We start from the raw sequence: 22,618 nt of genomic DNA, 5'->3' as shown, positions 1-22,618 counted from the left end.
TGCGTCTGTGTGGCGGCCGCCCGCCAGGGCCTGGTTTTGTGCTCTGAGTGAGAGAGATGTATTAGACAAAGATCCGTTCCCATCAACCATGAAGAAATTTATTTGTATAAGTCTGCATGTTCATGATCAACTATTTGTAAACACATACTGATCAAAATGTTTTTTTTTTTAAATTTTTTAAATTTTTTTTGTTTATGTTTTTCGAAAGAAAGTCTCTTAAAAGCTCCACTAAGGATGTCTTTATTGATTTAATACCATATATTAAAAATTGAGTTGTGGAAACCGCAGCGGGGGCAGTAGGATTAATGATTCAATCCTAAATCTTAAAATATTTGATTATTAAAATTATTTTATCTATTATTTAAATGGTATTTATTTTATTTAAGTCCTCTTGTTTGGCAAACCAAGACACACGACCATCAAAAGTTTGTGCTACAAGTTATAAGAAAAAAATAATAATTCAATAGTTTTATTAGTGAGGAACATTAATTGATCAAAATTACAGTAAAGATATTTATAATGTTACAACAGATTTTCCACTTCAAATGTCACATGAAGGATCTGTGACACTAAAGACAGAGAAGTAATATCTGACGAACATCACAGGATTAAAATACATTTTATTTTAAAATATATTAAAATAGAAAGCAGTATTTTAAATCTGTAAGTTTATTTTACAGTATTATTGTTTTTACTGAAATTCTTGATAAAAAAGCAGCCTTGGTGAGGCATAAAAGACTTCTTTCAAAAAAACATTATGAACCCTTAACTTATTCCAAAATGTTTGACTGGTAGAGTAGTTCATTACACAAATTAATATTTCAAATTTCATGCTAATCTGTTTTCATTTGTATGTTCCTTAAACAATTCAAATAATACAAAATAAAATAAATAGACAATAAATACAATTAAAATCAACCTTAAGATTGTTTCTTTGTGCAATTAACAGTTAATACTAACAAATCTTTTACCATCATACCGTCTCGCAGACCTAGGTGAAAAAATGGAGTGTCTGATTACTTACAGTCTTTTTACTCCCTTTGCTTTTGTACCAAATTCAGCATGTGAGTTCAACACGAGTGTTGTAACAGAGCAACTGAAAGCTCCAACACGTTTTTTGCTCCAAGTCAGTAACGGGGTAATGATCAAAAAAAGTAATGCAATGCTCAGGAAAGCCTCAAAATGGCGGAAACTTCCAAAGCACTGCGATAGGTATCAGTCTTTTGTTTAAAAACCTAAACTGTTATGAATCTTGTGTTGATTTGGTTGTATCCTGTTCAATGACATTCATATGCAGTGCAGAGACAGAGGCATGACGACAAACATTATATAAATACAACGAAGAAGCAATCAATGAACTGCCATTTATATGGAGTCTTGCTAATTAAGAGTGGTTAATATGAACTCTCAGTCCCGAACACACGCGTCATGTACAAAATCAACGCTCCCCAAAAGTAAGACTCTTTCTCCCAATTCCAGAGACAAATGACATGAGCTTTTGTAAGGACTTTCTTAAGATGACACTGATAATATATAACAGCTTGCAGCTCAAGTTTTTTTGGCACGTTTTAAAACGGTCATCTAAAAATCTATAACAAATTAAGAATTCTGAGTGTTAGATGACACAGCCAAAATTGCATAATTCATTTCTTTTTCATTTTATTTAAGGTTTCTAATAAAGCAACTCAAAGTGTACAGACATGGATCCCAGTGGAGGCTTTCCAAAATGTCTCTGATGACAAGCAAAAAGTTTGGAATAGTCTACTACAATTCCATTCAGCAGTTAATGTAAAACTTTTTCATTTTCGTTTTAGAAATCTGTTGGACCAGTTCTTACCCCTTTTGGTCTTTATTATATTAACCTGCATGTTGTCTGTGGTTGGGTGTATTTGCAGACGCAAGAATGTTTCTATAATGTCACCGATGTCATACGGATTTTGAAGTTTTTTGGGCGTGACAGTTGTGAATTGACCAATCCATTATAATACATTTCCAAGTGAATAATTACAACAAACCCTCTCCTCCGTAAAGCTTTTACCTTTTCTAATGTTCTCAAAATGTCCACCAAAACATGGTAAAAATTCTGTTAATTCTTTTTTTCCGTGTGTTGATTATTTGTAGAAAGAGCTACATATAGTCCTGTCCAATACTATGATGAAAACAGGTAGGTGGAAACAAAAACAGTGATACAATAGTTAACTCAAAAATGAAAACTCTGGTAGACATTTGGTATGCACCTGAGTGTTTTTTTCGTGTTTTTAATCTATATGCTGATATTTTTTAATTATTTAATTTTTTGTCTGTGGAAAATAAGAAAAATTAATGGATAATCTTCATGCACGTGTTTTCCAGTAGTGTGTCAAGCTCCAAAAAGGACAAGAAATCTGTAAAGGTGCATAAAAGGTGGTCCTATATGGAATACTGACTGCAACTGTAGTTATTCACTGAATATTATTTGTGTGCACTCTCAGAAAAAAAGAAAGAGAGTGCCTTTTTCTTTTCTTTTCTTTTTTGTCTTTTTCTTTCTTTTTATTTTTTATTTTTTTTTTTTGCATTAAAATGTATTAATAATATGGAATATGTAGTAGGAAATAACACCTGGAAGGATGATGGCTGTAACACCACTCAGATCAGTGATGACGTTGTGGAGTGCTCCTGTGAACCATATGATGGCTTTTGCTGGCTTCTAGTGAGTTACTGAGCCATTCATAATAAGCTGTGTAAGGTAGCAGAAACCATTCTGTGCTGATATTGGTTTTATTTAATTTCCTCCTTCACTACCACAGTTCTTTTGTCCCTCCTTACACACTCTGAAGAGGTTTTGAGTTGGAAAACTTGGATGGAAAGCATTGGGGAAATTTGTCATACATCAGCTATGTGAGGCTGCGGTCTGTCTGCAGTCTTTTCTGTGCTCTGTCTTGTTGTCATATTTTCAACAGGTGCTGTAATCTGCATTACATTTAATCAATGTGCATGTAAATTTATTATTAAAGCAGGTACAATGGGTGGCAAAAAATGTGAAAAAAACCACCACCATTAAAATACAGAGTACAGTTCATGTAGGGGTTAACAGGAACGCAAGGTCAGAAGTGTCCAGCAGCCATCCACGTGTCTCTGAGCGGCGCTCTGTTTCTCCTCAACCTGAGCTTCATGTCAGCGAGTGGGGCGCCACATGACAGTGAAAGAAGTGTGTGTTTTATTGCTGGTGACAATACACTACAGCCTGCTGTGTTCTTTCACCTGGATGGCTATTGAAGCCATGCACCTTAACTTCTTCTCATCAGAGTGTTCAACATTCACCATCAAATACTACATGGCAAGTTGTCCTTGATCGGATGGGGTGAGTATCAAGACTAAATGTACAGTAACATACAAAATAGACTCATAGAACAACTCGTAAGTCAATGGAGACATCGTTATGTAACATAGGGGTTAAAGAGTGAAACGTTTTAAACGCTTAAAACTCGATTGTAAGGATTTAATTATTATTTCGCCATAAAACTGATCAGCCAGACCAAACCGTAAGGTCATATAGTCATATAGTCATATACAAGGACTCGGTAGCGCTCATCATACTCAATATACAAGGACGCTCGGCCAATAAGGGGCGCTACAGCGACCAAAATTGTGAAATCACACTCATAACTCCTAAACCAGGGGTGTCAAACACAATTCCGTAGGGATGGAGCCTGGAGACTTTTGTTCTAACTCTGCTCCAACACACATACCGTGTAGTTTTCAAATAAGCCTGAAAGGACTTAATTAGTTGGGTAAGCGTATGTTTAATTATGGTTATGTCTAAACTCTACAGGGCTCCGGCCCTCCAGGAATTGAGTTTGAAACCCATGTCCTAAACGTTTGTCATATTTTCAAGTGTTCATATCATGAGAATCCTTTTGATCAAGATGACTAAGCTGTGTAAGATCATTTCATTTGATGCAATGAATGTTAGCATCACCATTCTAAGAAAAGTCAGAATTGTGAGATTATGAACTTGCAATTTTGTGAAAAAATACAAAAATGTGATATAAAAGTTACAATTACAGTTGAGTTTAATTCATTTTATTTCTGTCCTGTGTACTGTGACAGTTTCGTAAGCAGAAAAAAAAAAAAAAAATAAGAATTGCAAGTAAAACTCAGAATTCTGAGGGAAAAAGTAAAGTACGATTGAAAGGTGTAAACTCACAATTACAGTTTATAATTGCAAACTGTCCGATATAAAGCGTAATCTTGAGAAAAAATGTTGAAATTGTGAGATTAAAAAGTATTTTTTTGTTCAATGGCCAGAAATAATCTTTCCATGTAGAAAACTGCTATAAAATCAAAGGAACATCTAAACTTGTGATCCAAATTTGGGGGAAATTTGCGGTTGATATGTCAGATAATTTAACTTTCAGTAAGATTTTGTTTGGGTTTAGTACCAACTTTTTCCATCTAGATAACCTCTAGAAAGTCCAGACTCCAATAATGCAGTTTGAGCGATGAGAACCATGTATTCCCTAACTATTCAGGGTTATTATGGACAAGCCATCATATTCAGTAACAGAATGGCCAGTATTGCAGTATTTTATTTTTATTTCAGTATTATTATTTGTTACAAAAAAAAAAAAAAAAACACGTAAAGAACATGAAAGCAACCAGACATTCATTAGTTTGTGTTATAGATATGATGCATCATAAATGGAGATTCTGCCTATATATCTTTATTGTTGTTTTTTTTCAACACTTTTAGACACAAAACTAGAATGAATGTCACAAAAACTCTTGGCAAATAAAACTAATTTTGCAAGATTTTATATGCATCTCTATTTCATAATAAAGGTCCGAACTTGGCTTTTGACTCTGATGCGTATGTGTCACTAATGAATAAATTATACTTCCTTTATCATGTCTTTTGGAACTCAGAAAATCACCAAATTAAAGAAAAAAAAAAGTGTAACAATGAGAGTTTACATTTTAAGTATTACTTAATAGGTCAAAAAAAGAGACATTATGCTATAAACATTAAGAAATGATGATTGAAGTGTAGATTTGCTTATCCTGCAGTCTTTTCCTCTTGACAGGAGTCCCTGCTGTTCTTGTTGGAAGTTTGCTGTCAGTTCAGCAACTCACACATCCATTCTATGGCGCCAGAAATGTGACCTTATCAAATTTGAATGCAACAAATCCAGTGTGAGTCCTCATATTATAACTTAACCTTTTCATTTTTACCTTGCTTTTAGCTCTTCTTTAGCTTTCAGGATTTTTTATTATATGTTGTATAGTTGCTGGATCACAGAGCCTCTCATCCTGTATGGCGTAAACCTTTCCTACTTCACCATCGTATTCCTGTTCAACACAGTAGTTCTAATCACAGTGTCCAGACAGATCTTTAAGCTAAAAAAAGTGGACAACAAGCATAAGAAAATACCAGTGAAGGATGCCAGCACAGTGCTGGGCCTCATGTGTCTGCTGGGTACATCATGGGGTTTGATTTTTCTTGGCTCTGGATATACCAGCTACCCATTACTCTATGTATTCTGCATCTCAAATACAATGCAAGGTAGGTTTACTCTCATACTGAAGGGTAAAAAAAAAAAAAAAAAAATAGAGAGAGAGAAAAAAATATGCCTAAATGCATGATGTTGTACAATATGAAAGTACCAGTTGCTTTGCCAATCAACTTTATTGTTGACAGGGTTTTCGATCTTTCTGTGGATGTGTCGGACAGCAAGGCCAGACAAAAAGAATGAAGCTCTTTCCAAGTCTTTATCCACTGTGGATACCTTCATCATGAAAAACAAAAGGAATAGCCAATGCCTAACATTTATCAACCAAATGACCAAAGCTTGTTAAATGGCATGAGTTTTTTTTTTTTTCTTTTTTCTTTTTAATTCCATATGGTGCCTCTAGAGGAGAAACAATTCCACACTCTGGCTGTGTCTGAAATCCCCTCTACACCCTTATCCACCTTCATTTTTGCAATGCAAAAGTAAGCTGTTTTCTTTTAATGAGTGATTAATTAGCCGCTATAAGTAAATAACCAGAAGAATAACAAGTGCAGTAAACAATAAATCCATTTGCACAACAAACTAGTACATTTATGATTACAGTGAATTAAAATAATATATCTAATACCAGTTTACAATATAAAGCAGCATAACATACTGCTTTTATAAGGGTAAAATAACTGGGAGTGAATACACAAGAAAGCCTCGCAAATTCAAGTTACAAAATCACCGAACCCGCTCTCATGATAAAAATAGGGTGGAATACAGTGTACCATTTCAAGGGGGACAGCCTTTTGTTGTGGTTTCTAAAACCACAGTGCTCATTCAATCCCACAACGCATCACAATAACAAGTGCACCACTGATATACACTCAATGGCTAGAGAATACCTGTAATACACTGGAAAGCCCCCAAATATTTAAAGTGAAATCAAACTGCTGTCACATTTCAAACAAACTAAAAACATCCAAATACTGTTTTTTGCATACTATATAGTACATACTTCATATTTGAATGCAACGTCACTGTCTGAATTCACTACTCATTTTTATTTACTCACTGGACTAATGTGGGGAATAGTGAATCAGGGTATGGGGCGATTTTGGATACTTTGCCATCATTTTCATTTGTTCCAAATCTGTGTGACTGACTTTCTTCTGCAGAACACAAAATATAATATTTTTTTGAACTATTATCAGACAAACTGTTTTGACTATACGATATAAAAAATGAGTGGGGTTCAAAAATAACATTTCAATCTTGAAGAACACTTCAATCTTTAGAGGCGTTTCACTATATTCACAGTACAGATGTGCATTGCTAAGTATTTCCTTCATGCAATTCATAGTAAATCAGAAAACAGGTAATGTGTAACCTACCTTTTTTCTATACTGTACATTTAGTTAAATTGTATGTTTCATTAAGTGTTAAATTAAAAAAATAATGGATTCTAATACAAAATTGTAAATGCACTTTTTTTTTTTTTTTTTTTTTTTTTTTACATTTAACAGTAAAGTCAAGTTTAAAATGCTTAGTTGATGTGTGGGTCTGTTGAGTCCAGTAGCAACACAAAATATTGCCAGTACATATTAACAAGTGTTACTGTAGCTCAAACAGTACAACATGGCACTAGCAATGGCATCAACATGGGTTTGATTGCAGCGAATGCATAAACTGATAAAATGTATAACACTGATGCAATTTAAGTTGCTTTGTACAATATACCTACAATATAAAATGTAGAATGATGTTGATTGGTGATGAAAATAAAATAATTTAAACATGAAGCTAAAATTCGCGTATGCCTAACAACGCCCCTTAGCTTTTATAAATTCACTGTAAACCATGGGTTCTGACATGATTTTAAAACTGTAGGTACACAAAACATGTCTACCACAATAAAGCAGGTTTGGGTAACACTACAACTGGTGAGCTGTACCTCAACATCATCTGTCCTCAAACTGCTTGACATGTCTGCTGCATCTGACACTGCATTCGACAGATATGTTAGTATGCCCATGTAAAACTTTTTTATCAGAATATTTGCCATATATGGAAAACGAGAGATATCTAAATGTCAAAACACCAACATGCAAACAGTCATGACAGAGATGATGTTATTCAATTTCTTCCTCGAACCGTACTATGTTTGGACTCAAATTTTGTGACAGTTTTTTTTTTTACATATCCCAACTAATGCAAAAAAAAAAAAAAAAAAAAAAAAAAAAAAAAAAAAAAATTAGGATTTGACTGAATATTCACTGAATTTACATTTAGTCATTTAGCAGACGCTTTTATCCAAAGCGAGTTACAATTGAGGACAATGGAAGCAATCGAAATCAACAAAAGAGCAATGGTATACAAGTGCTATAACAAGTCTCAGTAAGCTTAACACAGTACAGGTAGCAAGGTTTTTTTAAATCATATAATAAATAAAAAGAAAACAAACAAAAAGATAGAATAGGAAAAGAATAGAGCAAGTTAGTGTATAGGCCTTTTTTGGTTTTGATATAATAAATAAATAAAGAAAAAAACAAATAGATAGAATACAAAAAGATTACAGAAGCTAGTGTTTTTTTTTTTTTTTTAAGAAAATAACCTGTTAGTAAATAAATAGTGCAAGTCTAAAAGGGGCATGTTTTTTTAAGAATAGAATTAGAATAGAGAGTGCTAGATTTAGAGGGTAAAATAAAGATGGAAGCGATGTGTTTTTAGTCGATTCTTTAGTCGATTCTTTTGCAATGACCTTTTGTGTCTGCCCTCCTTGTGCAAGGTGTCAATGGTCGTCTTTGGGACAACTGTCAAGTCAGCAGTCTTCCCCATGATTGTGTAGCCTACATAACTAGACTGAGAGACCATTTAAAGGCCTTCACAGATGTTTTGAGTTAATTAGCTGATTAGAAGGTGGCACCAGGTGTCTTCAATATTGAACCTTTTCACAATATTCTAATTTTCTGAGATACTGAATTTGGGATTTCCTTAGTTGTCAGTTATAATCATCAAAATTAAAAGGAATAAACATTTGAAATATATCAGTCTGTGTGTAACGAATTGAATATAATAAACAAGTTTCACTTTTTGAATGGAATTAGTGAAATCAACTTCTTGATGATATTCTAATTATTAGAAAACTTTTCTGTTTATGTGAAACATATTCACTGTTTTATTGTGTATTTATGGCTTGATGTTATCTTTTTTTCTCTAATATTCTTGCTGCTGGTAAGGTGACACTTTCTAGCTTGCTAAGCCATGTGAGGTAACCCTTAAATCTTTACGACATGATCTGAAGAGATCTGTTTTAAAGCGAAAAAAAATAGTTCATTTCAAACAATGTTCAAACAATGTAAGAAGATGTGGTTCCCTTTACCAGCCACTAGATTGCACTAATGACGTCTATCATTCAATTATTGCCACAGTCCATGCCAGTGTTCCACTCATTTGTTTTCACCTTATTTTGCTTTATTTATTTATTACTTCTAGGTTGCACAATTTGATTTCTAACATATCTTTGGGAAAAACAACAACAGAAATAATTTAACAAAATTTAAAGAGCTTAGTCTCTCACATTTTAACACAAAACTTTTTGATGATATTCTAATTATATGACCAGCACCTGTAGTTAATAGGTTTAAAATGTTCATATTTTTTAGACCTAACACTGGGGCTTTTATTACCATCACGACTGGCAAGTGTGTGTTTTTTGGAGCATCATCATTTCAGGACCTATAATCACTTACACTACTGTAGAAATGTATTCTTTTCAGTTGTGTTTTATTTGAATAAGAAAGTCGTACACATCTGGGGTGACATTAGGGAGTATTTTCATATCAAGTATCTACAGAAAAGAAAGCCATATTTTGATTGATACAAGGGTAGCTTACATAACAGTGTAGATGACAGAATTATTTCCCAAGTAACCAAAAGGCCATATGCAAATTCATTCAAATATTGCCAATAACAATTTGCATTGGAAACATTCTAATCAATAATTACCAACATATTTTTTCCTGGAAGAAAAAAAATTCAAATGATTTATTTTTTGACCATCAAGATGGGATACCAGAAAGATCACCTCCCATAACAATATTTACTCACAAAAATTACACTGACTTTGGAACAGCATACTTGTACTCTTACAATGACAGAACTAGTAAGACAAATATGCTAGTCTGAATTTAGCCCATATCTTAGTCTCAGACATCACATCCTCAGGCCACTCACAGTCTGTGTACTAAATGTCTAATGCATACTGCATACAACACTAGAAGTACAAATAGCTTCTTTTTTTTTTTTAGTCTGACAGTCTTCCTGTCTAAGTGGGTGTTTGTTAACCAGAATAACCTGCAGTTTGCAAGCAACTCTAGGTGGTAGACCCAACCTGATAAGGTCAAGAGACACAATCTGTATATTCCGCGACTAATTTAGGGCACACAAAACAAGCAGAGTCACAAAAACAGTGGAAAGTGTTTTCTTCTTCTTCTTCTTCTTCTTATTCTTCTTGCATATCCAAACCCCAGACCAGGATTAACTCTACCATCTCTATTAAACCACCAACCAATGACAAGTTCTGGTGATCCAGTGGTGGTCAATAAATCTCTCAACTATCTAATCACAATTAAATGTTTGCTTTTAAAATAATTTGTCTACCCTCAGGCCATCCAAGATGTGTTTGTGTCTTCAACTGAACAGATTTGAAGAAATTCACTGCATTACATCACTTGTTCACCAATGGATCCTCTGAAGTGATGTCAGAATGAGAGCCCAAACAGCTATCACAGTAGTCTGCAACTAATGTAAGGAATCCACTAAATGCTAAAATGTGATTCCTCTATCCATAATATTGCTTTCTCCAATAAAAACAACATCTAGTCTGAATCAGGAGTGAACCGTTTACAAGTGAAAACAGTCCAAAAATGTACTAAACTAATATGTTGTGGATGTTGTTGTGAGAGGACAACAGGGAATGGTCATATTCACTGGATGAAGTGTTATTATGGATTATGGACTGGTATTGCGGCCAGAAGCAGTGGCTTAATATAAAATGCCTTAATGTTTGATTTGTTTTTTCCATACCTCTTGAACATCATAAAACGTTAATTGATGGACTCTTACACATTTACATTTACATTTAGTCATTTTGCAGACGCTTTTATCCAAAGCGACTTACAATTGGGGGACACATAAAGCAATTCTTCTTAAAGAGGCAAACAGACACAGGAAGTGCTTGTAATACCAAGTTTTAGGCATTGTTCAAATAAGTACAAGCTAGAAAGAGAAGGAATGAATAAAGAGAAAGTAGCTTCGAAAGAGATGAGTTTTCAGCTGCTGCTTGAAAATTGTCAGGGATTCAGCATTCCGGAAAGGGGTGGGAAGATTATTCCACCAGCCAGGAATGGTGAAAGGGAATGTTCTGGAAAGTGATTTTGAGCCTCTCTGTGATGGTATCACGAGGGCGTCGCTCACTAGCGGATCTCAGAATTCTGGAGGAGATGTTGTTTTGTAGTAGTGAGTGGAAGTAGGCGGGTGTTGAGCCTGTGGCTGTTCTACAGTATATGCAAGCATCAATGTCTTGAACTTGATGCGAGCCGCATCCGGTAGCCAGTGCAAGGAGATAAAGAGAGGTGGGCTCTTTTGGGCTCGTTGAAGACCAGTCGTCTTTAGTCTGTTCTAGTCAGTAAAAGTCCCAAACATCATAATATGGTCATGATAGTCATATAGAAAGTGCTGATAAGGCTTGTCGTTGTGCTCTGCTGTCATTGGAGCTAACTGGATTTATCAGAATCCATAAAATTTGAATATGGCTGATAATAAACTCTCAGTTTGAGTTCTGAACCATCTATACAGAGCTGCCACCACTTAAACCTGCTAGGAAAACAGAAAGGTAAGTACATTCTTTTAGGATCATTCTGAGTTTTCATTTTGAGAATTTTCAGTTCTTATAATTAAGTTACTAACAGAGATGAAAATGTTGTTAATATATTGTGTTGTATTAAAAATGTTGTAAAATGATTCATTTTGGGGTATTTTTCTAAATGAACAAAGATATTTGCAAAAATATATATATTATTATTCATAAAAAATGTATTCTTACCTCCATAAATCCTAAGATGTCCCAGAAAGCTGAAGATATTATACTTCTTCTACTTCTGATCATGATTTATGGTCCGAATGGTGGAGAATGTAACCGGGGTAACTATTAAAATCACTTACCTTCTTGTAAAAAATAAAATTGATATGAAATTGATTCCCATTGCTAGTTTAACTACAAATGATTACTAAAACTCAAAGAGGTAATAAATGGATTAAATCCCTCTTCCTGAAATAAGAAATACTTTATTTAAATTTCCTTGTATTCTGAAATTTGTACTTTGATACTTTGGTTTTGTTCTAATAAGGACAATATTTGCATACAATTTCCATGGACAATCTCATAAAGTAAATAGGTCGATTTTTTTTTTATATACAGTCATGGCCAAAAGTTTAGGCAGTGACATTTTGTGTTTTGCAAAGTGTGCTGCTCAAGCTGTTGTGGTGTTCATTTACATTGTTTCTAGATTATTGTGTAGAGTGATCAGATCGCATTTTTAAATAATTGCTAAAAGTTTATCGGCCCAAAAAAAATGACTTTTAACAAAAAATAAAAATAAATTAATTAATAAATCATATCAGCAGCACATGTGAAAGTGTGAATGAGTATTAGTCAGGTAAAATCACTATCATACTAATTAGATTGTAAGAGCAGAGTGGTTGCTGTAAAAGGGAGGGAAGAAACGCTTCCAATCATTGTGTTCTTGTTAGCAATGGTTACCTCCAGAGAAACACTACAGCCATCATTGCATTGCATCAAATTGTCCTCACATGCAAGGAAATTGCTACAAAGAAATATTGCACCTGAAAGAACCATTTTTACCGGATCATCAAGAACTTCAAGGAGAGTGTTCTGCATGCACAGTGAGGCCAAGACTTTTGGAAAACTGCCTGGTGTCAAGAAGGGCAGCAAAAAAGCCACTTCCCTCCAAGATACAACATCATGGACAGACTGAAATTCTGCATGAGGGAAAAGGACTGGACAGTAGAAGACTGGTGCAAAGATATTTTTCCCTGATGAAGCTCCCTTCCGACTGTTTTGGGACATCTGGAAAAATCGATCATTCGGAGAAGCAAAGGTGAACGATACCCATAAGTCATGTGTTGTGCCAGCAGTGAAGAATCCTGTGACCATCCATGTGTGGGGTTGCTTTTTTTAACCAAGGGAGTGGGCTCTCTCATAATTCTGCCCAAAAACACTGCCATGAATAAAGAATGGTATCAAAACGTCCTGCAAGAGTGACTTCTTCCAGTGATCCATGAGCAATTTGGTGATGATCCATGCATTTTCCAGCATGATGGAGCACCATGTCACAAAGCAAGAGTGAGAAAGAAGTGGCTCGAAGATCATTACATTGTCATTTTGGATCTGTGGCCAGGCAACTTCCCAGATCTCAATCCCATAGAGAATCTGTAGTCAGTCCTCAAAAGGTGAGTGGACAAGCAGAAGCCCACAAATTGTGATCAACTAATAAGGCAAGAATGGATCGCCATCAGTCAGGATTTGGCCCAGAAGCTAATATCCAGCATGCCAGAGCGAATTGCAGAGGTTATGATGAACAAGTGTTAACACCAAAATATTGACTCATTATATTTTTTGCCAATAAAACTTATACGCTTATCACTGTTTTTTAGTATGCTGTGGAAACATGTGGAAAGGTAACCTACAAATACTGAAGCAGCAAACCTTGCAAAACACAAAATTTATGTCAAAACTTTTGGCCATGACTGTAAATACTGGGGAGACCGATGCTGGTCCTCAGGCTTCTGACATCATTGAATAGTTCTTTTAGGTAGCATTATTTTGGAACTCAAATTTTGTTAAAGACTGCCATTTAACATCTATTATAGGATTTTCATCTATATATATATGAAAATCCTATAATAGATGTTAAATGGCAGTCTTTAATATATATATATATATATATATATATATATATATATATATATATATATATATATATATATTATATATATATATAACAGTATTATAAAAATGTATTATAAAATGTAACCAAAAGATTAATTTTTATAAATATAATATAAATGTTTTATAAAATTGCATTCTGTAAAACTGTAACAACCTGTGACCTATTCCCATTCCATCCTGACATTTATGAGTGATACTCTTGTCCTTGCCAGTGTGATATACAGTGTTTGCATAATGATTAGGCAAGTCAATATTTTGCTTATATTTTTTTTAATCCATTTCCATTTATATCCAATTATGAACCACATTAATCTTAATTAATAGTATTCATTTTGTATACTGTCATATAAAGTGATATAATTGTTAACAATGGTTGAAAGTGAAAAACCTTTTATATTTAGATGTGCATAATTATTTAGTAAAATGGACCAAAAAAGAGAGTTAACACACTGAAAAGTCAAAAATGATAAAATGCCCATGAGAAGGAATGGACTATAGACACTGCAAAATTAAGGTCTGGCAATTGGATAAGAAATGTTCACTGAAAAAAAAAAGGACCGGATTGAGAATAAAAGAAATTAATAGCAAAAAAACTTTAAGAATTTAGGTGAAGAATTGGGTGTTAAACCAAAAATTTAATGATCAGGACCCCTTTAGTCTCAAGAGCCACCATTTCCTAAACCACACACTTCCTGGAGTCTATAGAAGTACAAAATATCAGATTGTCAGAGACTTTGCTAGGGCAAGGAATCCTGAACATGGCCCGCCACTTAATAAGAATCACAGGCTGAAGTGTTGTGTAAAAAATACATAGGCAAACCCCCCCCTTTACAGACAGATAACCCTAATGACAAATTCCCCATGTGACAACTAGCCCCGGTCTCCCCTACAAACAGAACTTACATCTCTTTTTAACTTATCAACAGAACTTAAAGCTCTTTTTAACACTTACATTTCACTGTGTAATTGTGTATTTTCCTTTTGTCATGTCAAGCACATCTAAAACTGATAAATAAGACAATGGAGATGAGAATCTCACTTGAACAATCCAACTTTACTGTTTTGGACACTGTGGGAGAGTTACTCTGTAATTCAACAAGAAATCCGTGTTATATTGAGTGCTCCTACCATGATTTCTTCCCAAACAAAAACTTCACACAAACAGAAACACTGAACCTGAAAATAAATTCTAGGAGTAACACAACAGTTGACTTCAGTATAGGTAAGTAAATATTATTTTCTTCCATTAAATTTAACCAGTTACACAACAGCTTTATAAGAAACGTGCACTGAGTATGATAACTTGGTGGTTCTCAGAACATTAACTTTTCCTTTCATCTATAACTGTAGATCAAACATCATGCAACTGTACTGTGGTAGAATGCTTGCCTGATGACATAAGTAATCTCCTGAAAATGAAAGAGAAACAAATGAATATGCCACAAGACATGAGAAACATTCTCAGTATTAAAAGAATGTGTGAAGATCCATTCGTCAATGAAACTGTTTTGGATACCTACATTAGGTAAATATAGATTTTAAAATGCACAAGTCTTTTATTTTACATTAAATTCATCCAAACCAAACTCTTTTTTAAGAAGCACCTAACAATAAATCAGGTGTGTTTGATTAGAAAATGTGCCGTTTTTTGGCGGTCTCCAAAAGCAGGGTTGGAAGCACTGCTTAGACTTTTTTGCCTTTTTTTGTTTCATGTTTATCTCCCCTTTGTGCAGAGTGGAAAAGAAAGCCATCCACAACATTATAAATCTGAATATTTCGGGGGAATCCAAGAATTACTATCATGAGGATCTTTCCATGACTGTGGTTAAGATGAATTTAAGCACGACAGATGATTTTCTAACAATCGCCACTCCAACCGTAAGATTCTTGCCCCATACTTTATATGTCAAAAGTCCAAGCTGACATAATTCTGTAAGCTACTAAACTGCTGTAAGTGATTTCTGCAACACCAGAAGTGCCCTTGGAAATATTTTTCATTTTCATTTTTGTCAATAGGGACTTTAAAAAAATTCAAGCATTAAGCAAACTAAGCAGCTCTGAGGTGAATCGTATCATTATAAACTTTGGTTTGAAGTAAAAAAAAAAAACATTTAAAAAATCTCACAAAAATACAATTGTACTTGCCTTTCAAGGAAAGTCAGTTCACTCGGCGCGGGCAGCCATATTGGCAATGCCTTTCGAGCAAGCTATTTTGGTCATGTAAGACCAACTCTTTTCTATTTAAAAGGCGAAATACCAAAATCTAAAAAAAACTTTTTGAAATTTTCAGTAAAACATGACATGAACTGTATCATAAATGTTGTTTCTTTCAATCAGATATCATTTAAAAAAAAGTGCTCACTGTTACATTTAAATTGTTGCTGTCAGTAACGTCGGTCCCAGTAGCCCGTTTCAAAGAAGGTCTCCATTAGGACCCCAGTATGTTAGTAGGGTACAGCGGGGCTAAAAGTGCACCTTAAGAAAAATTGTGCTATTCACTGCACCTAAAATGTATAATTGCAGAAAAAATACATACATAGCTACACTGTACTGGACATTAATGGAGCATTTTAATAAGTAAAGATTCGGAAAGTATTAAAGGAGATCCAATAATAATTTAATATATGTTTACAGTAGTAACAACAAATTATATTTTATTATATGACATGATTAATATCATGTTTTTAAATATGATGGTTTCATTCTAAACATGGTAATTGTCTCTAATATGGACACCCAACATAATATATGATATTTAGCATCTGAATCTTACCATGTCATGTCAACAAACTGAAAAGTCAGGCATCTATTACTGTGCGCCTTTAGCCCCAACAGCAGGGGTGCTTTTTACCCCAAATACCATATTTTTACATATTACTTAGTTATTGAAAAACTGTTGCTTTTATTATCTTAAACAAAACTGAAAATCATAAAGAAGACCTTTGTCTCAAAATATATTCATTAATTGTATCAATTCTCATTTGCTACTTAAATCTACAACATTTTAAAAAACATAAAATATTAGATCAAGTAAGCACAGAATCAACTTTGCGTTGCTCAAATCTACACATCAAAAATCAGACGTCTTGCAATGTGCATCAACAAAATAGCATATCCATAAAAAGAACTAAACCAAAATAATATATAGCATATACTGCTTCAAGTGGGATGACAATTGTTCTGCACAGCGTAGCATATCAGCAATTCAAACACAGCTGTACTGATTTATAGCATATAGGGAGCTGATGGAGACACATTCTATCATTTCTTTGGGAATCTGAGCTTCTAACAGCAACTGAAGTGACTTTGTCAACTATCGTTTGGCTCATTTATTTAGAAGTCAAGACTTAGTTTAAAAGACATGCCATATTGTGATTATGAACATTCGAACATCACTTGATTTCACATTTTTCAAGTCTGGCACCGCAAAGCGGGGTTAACACCTCATAACCGCAGGTAAAATACGGTGCTAACCCCACTACTAAATTACAAGTGTGTCAGGGGGTAAAGACAATTATAACAACAATCACAACATGTGTTAAAAAAACCACAGTAATAAAACAACTACACTGTCTTGCTATATAAGTCTTTGGAAGTATTCTTGCATAGTGGCAGCTCTCATAAATTGCTGGTCTCTTTACAATATGCCTGTCTATTTGAAGATAAAGTCCTCTTTATACACCTTTGCCATAAAATGCATGATCACTTCAACATTTTTTAACTTCAGCATAATTATGTAGCCCCTTGTTTGTAAAGGTGCAAACCCTTGAAGGCCAGATTTTGGGTCATTTCCATAATATGAAAGAATGATAAAATTGTGTGAAGTAATATAACTACATTAATCATAACAAGCAGTTATTGGCTATCACAGACCAATGCCTCTTAAATGCGCTCTCTCAGACAGGAATGACATTTGATGTAATGCATAGTGTTATTGCTGCTTTAGGCTATATTTAATTTATTAACTCAAATCATATTATTTAAATGAAAAAATGGAAATTCCATTCCCTTTAACCTGAACCTGCCATCTTTTCCATCCCAATTTTAAAGGGATTGAATGTCCTGGCTGAATCATGCCACTGTATTTTATGGGTGATATTCCTAAAAAGAAACTTCTTACAGCAGGTTTTTGATAACAACTGGTTACAGCTTCATTTTTTGATACTTCTAAACAATGTAGATCATATATAAATGTATTATAAATAAGAATGTAAAAGATGCTGACTTTTTATTTTTTATTTTTTTGCTTTTAAGGTATTAAATTCTGATAATGAAACTGATATACAGATCCCGATTGAGCCTTTCAGAAATGTGAACCAGACCACAACTGGCATAGTTGCCTACTATTCTGATCAGCACTTTAAGGTTCAAATCACACCCACTCTTAATGTTTCTATTGTTCTGTCCAGTGTGTCCCACAGTTTCTCAAGTTTACAGTAAGCAAATCAGCCTATGGTCTTTTTTACAGCTTAAAGAGAAAAATAAAATTTTTATCTCTAAAGTCATACGGATTGAAGTCCCTGGATGTGACATTAAAAATTTGAACAATCCACTTAAAATGAAATTCAAATTTAACTACACAAAGATCACAAATGTAAGTGTAACTTGAAAAATACAATTTAAAATATTTGCAAATTGCCTAAAAATATCCTGCTAATTATTTATTTCTGTTTTTGTATTTATATCTAAAGGACTACAACCTGTCCTGTCAGTTCTATGATGAAAAAGGTACAGTAATGGTTAATGGTTTTCAATAAACGATGATCTTATATGTGGCACATATGTCCTTTAATGCTGTGAGTACTAAACCAATTTACTGTTAAATAGGAAGCAGAACCTGGAAACCAGACGGCTGTCTCACCAACATAACCAGTGATGATGTTGTGGAGTGCCTCTGTGACCATATGACCCCTTTTGCTTTGCTTCTAGTGAGTACTAAGCCATTCATTCAGGTCAATACTAAACGAGTAAGGTTCCTTTATCTTCCTTTATCTCTCCCAAACTCTAGACTGAGGTGAAAAACATTGATGGAAAGCATTGGGAAATCTTGTCGTACATCAGCTACATAGGCTGCGGTCTGTCTGCGTTCTTTTCTGCCTCTACTGTCTTGTCGTTCATTTTCAACAGGTGCTGTTCCTTCTGTTTTCATATAAACCAGTATATAATCTCTGCTTTGATTCACATTGTTGTTGATATAAAAACTGTGAAATGTGACTCATCAAAGCCAACGATGCTTCTTTTGCATCCATTTATGCCCAGAGTTTTCAATAAAGATTGTGTGTGTTTTTGCAGTAATGCAAGGGCAGAAGTGTCCAGCAGCATCCACGTGTCTTTGGGGGTTGTTTTGAGCGGCGCTCTGTTTCTCCTCAACCTGAGCTTCATGCTCAGCGAGTGGGGCGCCACACTGTCAGAAAAAGAAGTGTGAATGTTTTTAAATTGCTGTGAGACTACTGCACTACAGCCTGCTGTGTTCTTTCACCTGGATGGCTATTGAAGCCTTGCACCTCTACCTTCTTCTCATCAGAGTGTTCAACATTCACATCAGACACTACATGGTCAAGTTGTCCCTGATCGGATGGGGTGAGCATCTAGATAAAATGCATAACAACATAAAAAACCATAGCAGCCAAAATAGACATGCAGGATGCATTAAAGGGATGCTTCACGTAACGTAAAATTTGAATCTCAAAATGAAATTTAAAGGAATAGTTCACCCTAAAGTAAGTAAAAAAGTGCTGAAAATTTACTCACCCTCAAGCTATCCAAGATGTAGATGACTTTTGTTCTTCATCGGAACACATATGGAGAAAATTTAGAATTACATCACTTGATCCTCTGCAGTGAATGGGTGCCATCAAAAATGAGAGTCCAAACAGCTGATAAAACATGTCAATAATACACAAGTAATCCACACCACTCCAGTCCATTATCTAACACAGTGTGAAACAAAAAAATCTTTGTGTTTCTTATAAACAAATTCCATTATTAAGGTGTTTAATGCATCGCTTCAAGCCAAAATACCAGTCTTTAATCCATAATAATGCTCCTTCAGGGAAAAAAAAAATCTATCCCCTGTTGTTGTCTCCCAGGCTTGATCTGTGCACATTTCTCTCCTGATTCATATACGAGACCACATTTTTTCTGGAGAAAGAAATATTATGGATAGCGAGACTTAAAATGTGCAGCTTTTTGCACAAGACGTTAACAGGCGGGCTGGATCTGTGTTGATTACTTGTGTTCAGTTAACTTTAACTTTTGCTGTGATTCCCAAAATGTATTTCAACTCAAAACAGAACACAAGAGAAGATATTTTGAAAAATGTCTCACTTTTCACCCATCCATTAATTCTATAAACCGCTGGTCAAGTGAAGTCAAGACAAATTTATTTGTATAGTGTTTTTCACAATTCAAATTGTTTCAAAGTTTTTTTTGTCAAAAAGATTACAAAGTTGCCTATTAAAAGGACAGTTGAAACATTCTTCAAAATATATTTACATGTCATACAGGTTTGGAACAACATTAAGGTAAAAACAAAAATAATAAAAAAAAAACAATAACAAAAACGTGTGATCTTGTCCTCTTGACAGGAGTCCCTGCTGTTATTGCTGGAGGCTTGCTGTCAGCTAATAACATTTATGGGATCCAGGAGACGGCATTATCTGACACGAATGCAACAAATCAGATGTAAGTCTTCACATTGTAACTTTGCATTAGATACAGACAAATGTTGTTCAATTATGTAGCACTCTTTGCCAGTCAATCACAGTCAAATGTACATATGATGTTCAGGCTGCTCACATTGTAAAAATGTCTTTCATCCAATACAGTTGCTGGATCAAAGACACTTCCGTCCTGTATGGCGTGAACATTTCCTACTTCTCCATCATATTCCTGTTCAACTTAGGAATCCTAGTCACGGTGTCCAGACAGATCTTTAAGCTACGACATGTGGGCAACAAGCATAACAAGACGCCAGTTTGGAAGGATGCTGGCACCGTGCTGGGCCTCATGTGTCTGCAGGGTACAACATGGGGTTTGATCTTCTTCAGCTTTGGATATATCAACTACCCAATACTCTACCTATTCTGCATCTTAAACTCAATGCAAGGTAGGTTTACTCGGTTCAAGAGAGAATATGTGGGTTGATGACATACTAGAGAGTTTATGATAAAATCCATGCCAATTTCTCAGAAGTGTACAGTATTCTTAAAGGGATACTCCACCCCAAAATGTAAATTTTGTCATTAATCACTTACCCCCATATCGTTCCAAACCCTTAAAAGCTCAGTTCGTCTTCGGAACACAATTTAAGATATTTTGGATGAAAACCTGGAGACTTGAGACTGTCCCATAGACTGCCAAGTAAATAACAGTGTCAAGGTCCATAAAAGGTATGAAAGTCGTCGTCAGAATATCCATCTGCCATCAGACGTGCAATCTGGGTTATATGAAGTGACGGGAACACAAGGATGCATTGTTTTATTTCAAATTAAATCTAAATACACGTAGAAAGAGTGCATCCTTGAGGCACGGATGATACAGAAGAGCATACACAGCATATGGTGATATGGAGAGACACAGAGGAGAATTATTGGAAAAAGTCGTTATTTTTGTTTTCATGCTTCTGATGGCAGATGGCGTATTCTGAAGATGTCTTTCATACCTTTTATGGACCTTGACACTGTTAATGGTTTCAAATGGTTTTTCAATACAAGTTTAAATTTAAATTTGACTCTAACCATTGGGTACAATGTATAAACTATTTGCCTTGCATCTTAAGTAAATTTGAATTTACAAGTTAACAACATTTTTCAATGTAAAATGCTTTTTTAGAAATTGTATTAATTATAAATTCATGACTATGATAAGTCTTCAGATAGTCCTCTATGATATAATTTCCCGGTTTATTTTTATTTTTTATTTTCCTGCATGTTGGTTGTACCACATGATCTTGTTTGTCAAACCACATGACTTGGATTTGACTTTTCAAAAATTAATAAGAAGTTTCGCTAAAATATTACACCAAACTACTTAATACCCCCCCCCCCCCCCACAAAACAAAAAAAAAAAAAAAAAAAAACAGTAATTTTAATACCCGTCATAAAAAGAGGTGTGTTTCAAGTCAAGAACGTCATGGAAGACAAAGTGATGTGATCTTCGTTGGTTTGTTCTGGTCAGGTGAACAAAACCAGGGGAAGAAATGAGGCAGAAATATTAGTCACATCACAAAGATACGTCATTATGCGAAACTCTAGCATATTTTACTGCTACCAAAGTCAACACAAGTCTAATTATGAAGTCACAATTAGGAGGATGTGAAAAACAACAGTAAGGGTTGTTTGTTTTCCTGTTACAACCACAAGTAGAAGAATACAGTGACAGTAAACACTAGAGAAAAGGGGAATGAAAACTTTTTGAAAACTAAACAATGGTGGACTGAAACATCATGTTTGTCTGTTTACAGGGTTTTACATCTTTGTGTGGATGTGTGCTTCAGCGAGGAAAAACAGAGAGCAATCACCTTATTCCAAGACTAAATCCACTCTGGACACCTCCAAATAAGCTCATCTCGTGCAGTTTTCTTACTAAAACGACACCTACCACAACATGAAACCAAAAAAATTATTAAGTACATTTCATAATGGGCTGTTCAGTAAAATTTTTATTTTATTATTTTAGCATGAGAACTTCCTTTGCAATAATAACAGTACATCCAAAAAAAACCTTACTAAAACCTTAATCTATGATCTAACATATCTAATCTTAAACCTACTTGTCATATCTAATAAAAATATTGAAAGCTGTGATTTGTAAATAAAAATGGTAAATGCGCAGTTGTTCTATTATTTGTGTTAATGAATTCAATAATAATTAAATAATAAATCTATAACTCTGAAATATGTCTGAGTTTATTGGAAACATTACAATAATGCAATTTTATATATGTGCATTCAAAAGTTTTATTGCATTTGCTGTGTAATTAGTTATTAATTTTGAAAACGTCTGGTTTCTTTTCACCGTAACATCACTTATACGTTTCATGTTGGTAAGTAGAAAGCTTCCAGTAAAATGTGTCATGGTTCTTTATGAAGTGATGGTAAAAACTGTTAGA

At 34.4% G+C, this 22,618-nt stretch overlaps 2 protein-coding genes across 2 annotated transcripts; both read left to right on the top strand.

Annotated features, from left to right (window-relative positions):
* Positions 1–11,231: 11,231 nt before the first annotated feature.
* Positions 11,232–18,931, top strand: LOC109049334 (adhesion G protein-coupled receptor G3-like). Its single transcript, XM_042754415.1, has 11 exons — positions 11,232–11,370; positions 11,597–11,678; positions 14,501–14,728; positions 14,857–15,031; positions 15,240–15,384; positions 17,761–17,871; positions 17,975–18,100; positions 18,198–18,234; positions 18,334–18,434; positions 18,515–18,633; positions 18,799–18,931. The coding sequence occupies exons 2-11, from the start codon at positions 11,597–11,599 to the stop codon at positions 18,929–18,931; spliced, it is 1,257 nt and encodes a 418-aa protein (XP_042610349.1). The 5' UTR covers positions 11,232–11,370.
* Positions 18,932–18,963: 32 nt separating this feature from the next.
* On the top strand, positions 18,964–22,383 carry LOC109086980 (adhesion G protein-coupled receptor G3-like). Its single transcript, XM_042754409.1, has 4 exons — positions 18,964–19,086; positions 20,094–20,190; positions 20,334–20,614; positions 21,971–22,383. Exons 1-4 carry the CDS (start codon positions 18,990–18,992, stop codon positions 22,066–22,068), a joined length of 573 nt encoding a protein of 190 aa, XP_042610343.1. The 5' UTR covers positions 18,964–18,989; the 3' UTR covers positions 22,069–22,383.
* Positions 22,384–22,618: the final 235 nt, after the last annotated feature.

Source organism: Cyprinus carpio, unplaced genomic scaffold (assembly GCF_018340385.1).
Source record: "Cyprinus carpio isolate SPL01 unplaced genomic scaffold, ASM1834038v1 S000006513, whole genome shotgun sequence".
Taxonomy (NCBI): Eukaryota; Metazoa; Chordata; class Actinopteri; order Cypriniformes; family Cyprinidae; genus Cyprinus; species Cyprinus carpio.
The sequence above is the reverse complement of the archived record's forward strand: the minus strand, read 5'-3'. Positions and strand labels throughout refer to the sequence as shown.